This window comes from Hirundo rustica, chromosome 23, assembly GCF_015227805.2.
Source record: "Hirundo rustica isolate bHirRus1 chromosome 23, bHirRus1.pri.v3, whole genome shotgun sequence".
Taxonomy (NCBI): domain Eukaryota; kingdom Metazoa; phylum Chordata; class Aves; order Passeriformes; family Hirundinidae; genus Hirundo; species Hirundo rustica.
In genome coordinates, this window is record NC_053472.1 from 4684817 (window position 1) to 4692385 (window position 7569).

Consider the following 7569-nt stretch of genomic DNA (forward strand, 5'->3'; position numbering starts at 1 on the left):
GAGGATGCAGGGTGATAACAAAACATCCAGACCATTTGTGAATGTCACAGGCTGAACACTGTTTGTTTGGCTTTTACTATTTATACTTATGCTTACATTTGAAACATAAGGACGCTGTTTTTTCCTGTCATTTTAATGCATTTATTTTTACGTGTTTTCTTTTCAAAGAAAAATGAGTAAACGTTGCTTCTTCCTGTCTTTTTCTAAGCGTGCTGTTACTATTTTGTATGTATCCTGCCTTGCATTTTATCCCTTTTGCATTCTTAACCAAACACTGCACGTTTTACATCCCTTTTCGTTTTACTAATTCCTTTGCTGCTGTTTCTCCTGTCCTTATTTTAAGCTCTCTCTCCTGATGTTGAGATGTTACCAACATCCAGGCTCCTGACCCTTAGCTTAATCAAGCTGAGACATGAACTAAGACTTTTATTCTTTAAACCTAATAATTATCCAGAGCAGGGCCACAGAACACAGCATCACCTACCTGAAAATATGCATTTAAGTCTATTTTCTCTTAGTGCTATTGACATCTCTTACACAGGAAGATCTGCTTATCTCAAAGCAGATAAAAATATCAGGGGGAGTGCTTAGGCAGAGGAATATCTGGAATGCTACAAGAAGCGTTTTTACAGCAGCTCATCCACCAGAAACTCGAGGATAATACAAATGGGATTCATTAATAAATCTCCAGCTGCTAATTTTCAGAGGGAAGGAAGAGGTATTCAAGGAGAAAGCTGGAGGATAAAAGCTCAAGGCAAGAGGCTGAGCTTATCTTTCAAGCAGCACAGCCAACAAACCTCCCCGGTGACCCAAAGGACCACCCCGAGGCGGAGGGGAGAATTCAGTCTCTGAAACACTCTGCAGAGCTGCAAACTACAGCACAGGGCTGGCCAGGTGGGGGCGAGAATTCAAACCATGAGGGGTAAAGGGTGCCACGCAAAATACTACGGGAAAACAAGAGTTAACGTCAAAAATCCTGCCGGTTATACTCCAAAGCTTCTTGGGAAAACAGAAGCAGTCACTGAAGCTGCTCAAATTCTTTAGACACAAGTTCACTGGGAGACCCCCACTGCAGGAAATAACCAAATAATCCTGGTGTCTAGCCGCAAAAATATGGAAAATAACTGGCACAGGTGTCTGCACCACCTTCCCCAGGCAAATTCATCAATGCCCTGTACAGCCTTAGGATGAACTGCCAGAATCTCCAGCACCTAAACCACTACTTGTACAATAAAACACCACTTCTACACTAATCATTACTTCACAAAATCAGCACTTTCACAACAAGGTCCAGACCAGTTGTGAGAGTGAACAGAAGACTCTTTGATTTCCAGCAGGACGCCCGTGGTCACCGCTGTCACCCTCCAGGACCAAGGAACTCTCCTCCCACACAGGTCATGGAAGTCAAAGGACACCAGTGAACACCCACAAATCCCACCAGTGACCTCAGCCAACTCCTGCTCCGAGGCCAAGCTGCACTTTCCCTCTCAAGCACCTCCAGCTAGGACAGCACTGAGTCATTTTCTTGCTGCTAAATCCCAGAATTTTGAAAATCTCAAACTGAAGGAGCCAACATCCCAGGACCTTCCCAAATCCATCCATTTGAAATGTTAAAATGCCATTAACAGGAGCTCTGTGCACAGGGAGAATTATACAATTGGGCTCACAGATGAAATATCATTCCTGCCTCCACCCAAATAATCACAACGCCCACAGCTCTACTCAAAACTAGAAAATCAAGCTCACCTCAGCTCCTGTCTCCAGTAAAAGCCCTAATAAACTATGCAATGTGAAGTGGCAGCATTTGTGTCCCAGCCAGCAGTAAACACCCCAGACAGTCCTGTCTTCTGCCAGCCTCAAGAACAGCAAAATAAAATGTGAATTTATGCACGGACTCTGTCAAGTGCTAATTTCCAAACGTAGCGAAGGCACAAGGATGAAAAGCCCCACTCAAAGACTATCACTCTTTTTAATCCTTAGATGTCATGCTGCAGCCCATTTTCCATAAATATTGGATTTTACAGACTGTACTACTGAAAAAAACCGCGTGACAATGACATCTAACTAGTCAGTAATGCTAAGGTGTGACTTTCTGTGCAGTTCTTACCCTGATGGAAGAAATAAAACCCTTTTTCCCCACCAACACAGTCAAAGAATTCCCAATTACTACAGGGACTTCCAAAGAGCCAAAGACAGGGAAAGTGCATCTAAAGCAGATAAGAAACAATTAGAGTCTATTTTAATACCAAGTCAGGAGCAAATCACCAATTAAAACTTCTCAAGGGTAATTATGTGTAAATTCTACCTCTGCTGTTTTCCAATCATAGCAACAGAAACTACAGCACAGTTATAAATAAAACTCATTTGCAAGCAACTGCAGAGAGGAGTCACCGGTTCCTCAGCGAGGTCCTGCGAAAGCAAGAGCCTCCTTTCTTTTATTGGCCTTTAATAAACAGAAAGAAACATAAAGCAAGTCCTGCAGCCGTGCAGTTGCTCAACCCTCAAGTGCGTTTGGAACGGTGACAGGAAGAAAAATACAGTTAACTCCGAGAGCGAAAAAAAAATTTAATGGCACACAAATGTTTCTTTAGTGTCATAACAGGATACAGCCGAGCTCGGGCCGGCCTTCGGTGGCCGAGCAGAGGCTGGAAATGGCCGAATTTCAGAATTTCAGCCCGGCCCCAGCGTGGCCTTGGGAAGAATAAAGCCCTTATCTCACCCGGCCATGTGTGGCCGGCCGTGCACAGCACACAGCAACGCCCAGAGCTGGCCAGTGTCCGGCCAGGAGAGTTCCAGAGGCGGGGAATGTGGGCACAGTCCAGCAGGAACAGGAAAACTCCTCCGACAAACCCTGCCCGGCCACCTGCTACCCCTCGGCTGGTCACAGATGGGCCTCAAAGTCTGCTATGGCCCCCGCCAAAAACAGCGTCCGGCAACAAAAACCCAACCCAGCAGCAGCGAGTAGCCAAAACCAGATTTTTGGGTTTTTTCAGGTTAAAAGATACGGGAAATCTCAGCTAAATCCAGAGCTGGATGAAGCTCAGTCACCTGACTGATTTTAGATACGTTTAGGATCAGAAAGGTCCCCTCGATGTGCAGATTTCCTTCCACTAATGATCAAGTCGAGCCAGATGAGCAGCTCAGGGATGTCTACCTCAAAGACTTACTGAGCTCAGCAAGATAAATGCCACCTTAGGAGGCCTCTGAACAAATACAGCATAGCTAAGAGAGGATTAAATTAAGAGGGTGTAAATGTTTACAAACATAAAGGAGCCGAGCAATAAGGCTGGAGATGAAGAGTTTGATGCGGTCCAGTGGGCACCAGGACTATGAGGAAAAAAAAAATAAAAAAAAAAAAAAAGCAGCTGACAAAGTAAAAGAACATCCTGAGGAAAAGAAGGGGAAGTTAAATCAGTGTTTAACTCTCTCAAATCATCAGCAGCCGTGCAAGGCACCACGGCTATCCTGGAGAATGCTTTGCTGATGTGATTCTAAGCCTCAAGTGCTATGTCAGGAGATAATTTTTTGTCTGCCTGCACCCTTTAGGTGCTCCCCAAATGCAGAGTGTGTCAGGAGCTCCTCCACCAACTCTGAAAAGCCATTACACTCTCAGGAGTCTTAACATCTGCTCTGCCTTTTTTTTTGCTTAATGCCTGGTATTCCCCCACCCCTCCAGGCACTCACTGCCCTCCAGACTGAAGGCACTTGAAGAAAAAGACACCAGAAAACGATGCTGCTCTGGGAGCTCTGATAACAGAATGTGAGCATAACCACTACCAAAATTAACTGGGGTAAGGTTTAGTCCACAGAGAGAATGAGCCCAGACAACAACAACAACAAAAAAGGGGGGGAGAGCTTAATAAAAACATGATTTATCATCCTGGCTCCAGAGCAGCACTAGAAATGGCCATTCATACACTCCTAATTTATATATTTAATGGTAAGCATGACATCATCAACAAAAACAAGAGATATAAAATATGTCAAGGATGAGACAAGTGCAGCCTGGACAAGGGAAATGTGACAGCTGTCAAATCCTTACCACCTTAAACTGAAGGGATACCAAAGGAAATATCTGCTGTCTGTAATGTGGATTTAGGCAGCTCTCTATATGCAAAATGCAAATACGTAAAGCTAATATGGAGAAAAATCCAGGCCCAAGCTACCCTATTAAATTCCTAATACCATTTGGCACAGATGCAAGCTGGGTTTTCTTGGTTTAAGGCAATTCCCATCTCAATCCCACCAAGGAAGGTGACTGACAAACACAAAGAGAACTGAACATGTCAGATGATTTATACCACGTACATCTAATGACATTATTTATACTGCACCTGCTTTACATTCCAGGCTGGAGAGGCAGACTGAAGGAGGCAACACAGAGACTCCCTGGGCCTGAAGGGAAAGGGGAATGCTCTGCAGGGACAAGAGAGATCAAAACCCACCGCCTCCAAACCCTGCACAGTGCTGGAGGTGAAAAGGAATGGCAGAGATCCACGTGATGGGAACAAACACCACCACCATGTCTGGGGTTCTGCTGAAAGGTTCAGCCAGGGAATAATCAGAGAATCATCAGAGAATCCCAGAATGGGCTGGGCTGGGAGGGACCTTAAAGATCAGCTCATTCCATCTCCCTGCAATGGGCAGGGACACTTTCCACTGTCCCAGGTGCTCCAAGCCCCATCCAACCCAGCCTTGGACACTGCCAGGAATCCAGGGGCAGCTACAGCTTCTCTGGGCACCCTGGCACCACCCTCACAGGGTGTTTTGCCCTAATAACCAATCTAACCCTACTCTGAGTTTGAAACCATTCCCCCTTGTCCTGTCACTCCAGGCCTTTTAAAACAGTCTCTCTCCATCTTCCTCACAGGCTCCTTCATGTCCTGGCAGGTCACAATCAGATCACCCCAAAGCTTCTCTTCTCTTGGCTGAAGCACGACCATGACTTTGTACCCCAGAGCTGGGGCTGTCAGGTGAAAAGCAGCGACAAGAAGAGATCCAGTTTCCACACATTCCCCCAGCCATCCCAGAAATCTGAGGGCTGCAGAGCCAGCTCCTCACCTGACATTAAAAGCCTTTTGATCCAAAACCTTAATGGAACACCAAACAGAAACATCCTCTTGACATGACTGAGAGCAAAAGGAAATGAGACTTCTTTTTTGTCTCCGCTGCATTTTCAATTTGGCTGCCCCAATTCAATAATGGAAAGTATTTTGTTTTACTAACAAGTAAATTAAATTCCCTGTTCTCGTGCTTTTCTTTTCCATGCATCACTCAACTGCTCCTTGGTATGAAAATCCTGTCGTTCTTTTTGATATCATGCAACTGCCACAAGACATATGGCCTGAAATACGTAACAAAATCCTCACAAATCCACTCAAATGCCTTTTTACTGTCATTGCCTTGCCTGGCACAGAGAAAAACATCCTGCAACTCAAGAATCATTCATGCGCTGCGAAAGAGAAAACTCAGCTAGTACAAACTACAGAATTAATCGCCAAGATTTAATACTCTGTGAGCAGTTGTAAACACAGATTGTACACAAGTCTGAGCTGTCCCAGAGCCCGCTGGACTGTGCTGTCTGGGAGGACCTGTGGAGTCACAAAAAGGCTCGGGCTGAAGTGAGAACCACACTCAATATCTTTCCTACCCACATCTGGAGCCTAAAACTGGTGAGCTCCTGCACCCCAAAGCATCATTGCTCCGTCCCAGCCCCAGCTTCGCTGCTGCGCCAGAACTGCTTGGTCATGAAAGCCAGGCCTTTGCCACACACATTCACACCTTAACCACCAAACAGACACCAGAAAGATACAGTAAGATACATAAAGTGGTTTGTCAAAAAAAAGTATCTTTTCTTTAAAAAAAAACCCAACAAAACTGAAGACACTCATTCCACTCACTTGCCTCAAAAGCACGTTAGTATGTTTCCTACTCGACTTTTTTTTTTTGTATCTTTCCCTTCCTCTGAAATATACCAGTGCAAACAACAGCACTCCAAACATAATGAAAGGCACCTGCAGAGCAGCCCAGGGGCCTGAGCAGGTATCTAAGGGCAGGTTCCTGTTAAGGTAGACACCAGCAGACATTCCTGCTTGTCAACTATCCCTCCTGCCCTCACCTGGAGTGACCTCTCCGCAGTACTTGACCCAAGGAGACCCAGGTGCACCTCAACACGGTCTCTGAGTTCAGGCTTCAGCTGGATCCTAAATTCTGGTGGCTTCTCCTGCTTAAGCTCCTAGCAGGAACACCTGCTTTCGGTGTTCCCCGCAGCACCAGCCCATCCTGGGAGCTGAATTACCACCCCTGGTCCCTACAAAGTCAGCCTGGCAGGCCTGAAAGCTGCTGGACTTGAAATACTCCGTTTTCAAAGTTAACCCAGTCGCTTTGACAGTCAAGACACCCTCGGTTCCCAGAACCTCTGAATTAATCCTGCTTTTCTGATCCCGACTGTCACCAAAGCCAGGACACAAAGTACATGAGCTCTGCGAATATTCACACTTCAAAAAAAGAAAAAAAAAAAAATCTAATTTTATACTGACCTGTCCGTGATTGTGGACTGTGTGCCACTCATTGGAGCCTTTGGCAAGAAGTCGTATTATCCAATTTACATTTTACTCTTATTGCAGGAATATGAACGAGGCTTTGCCTCTCACATGCACCGAGGTTCAGGATCCAGCCTTGCTCCAGAAGAGGCATGCACAGAGGACAAACTCAGTTCAAGGGCAGGAGAAGGGAAAAAAAAAAAAAAAAAAAAAAGAAAAAAAGAACCAACAAAAACCAAACCCAATCCAAAACAACTCCAAAACTCTTCTTGCAGTCACCCAGAATATCCAAACCACGGAAGTGGGGCGTGGAGGGGGGGATAAAGGAAAAACTCCAACAAGGAAAAAAATAAAGAACAAAAACTCCAACAAAACAACCACGGTGGGCTCGAGGGGGGGAAAAAAAACCCAAAACCTTTCCAAGGAGCGGCGGGCGCTCCCGAGCGCGGGGGCCCGTGCCCGTCCCGCCGGGGCTCAGCGGCGGCGGCGCTCGGGGGGCGGGCGGCGCTCCCCGCCCGCGGCCGGGCCCATCCCCGCTGCCCGCCCGCCCCGACCCCCGCCCGTGCTGCGCCCGCAGGGGGTCGGGCAGGGCGGCCGCCTCTAGGCCCGGGGCTCCATCCCCCGCCGCTCCGCCTCTCGCTCCGGCCCGGGACCCAGCGGGGCGCCGCGGCGCTGGCTGCGCTCTCCGCGCTCCGCTCTCCGGGTCGAGTCCCGCCGCTGTCGCTGCCGGCCCCTCTGCGCTGCGCTGCTCCGCTCCGTTCTCCCGGCCCGGCGGCGGCCCCGCTGCGCTGCTCAGAGAGGCGGGAGCGGCGCGTCCCGGGGAGCCTGCGCCGAGCCGAGCCGGGCCGGGCTCGCCCCTCCCCGGCGCCTCCGGGGGGCTCGTACCTCCGGCCGCCCCGCCCCGCCGCCGGATCCCTCCGCCGGCCGCCCTCCTCTTCCTCCTCTTTTCCTCCTCCCTCTCTTTTCCTTCTCCTCTTTCCCCTCCTTCTCCCCCTCCTCCTCCCTCCCAGCCCTTCTCCCGGTCCCT

General features: G+C 48.2%; 1 protein-coding gene across 3 annotated transcripts in view; it reads right to left on the reverse strand.

Annotated features, from left to right (window-relative positions):
- ARHGEF12 (Rho guanine nucleotide exchange factor 12) overlaps positions 1-7005 on the reverse strand; it is a 69213-nt gene extending 62208 nt beyond the window's left edge. For all 3 annotated transcript variants that reach the window (XM_040084971.2, XM_040084969.2, XM_040084968.2), the window contains exon 1: positions 6540-7005. In XM_040084971.2, the coding sequence (XP_039940905.1) occupies positions 6540-6571 (32 nt within the window). In that variant the 5' untranslated portion in view covers positions 6572-7005. The remainder of the gene's footprint in view (positions 1-6539) is intronic.
- Positions 7006-7569: the final 564 nt, after the last annotated feature.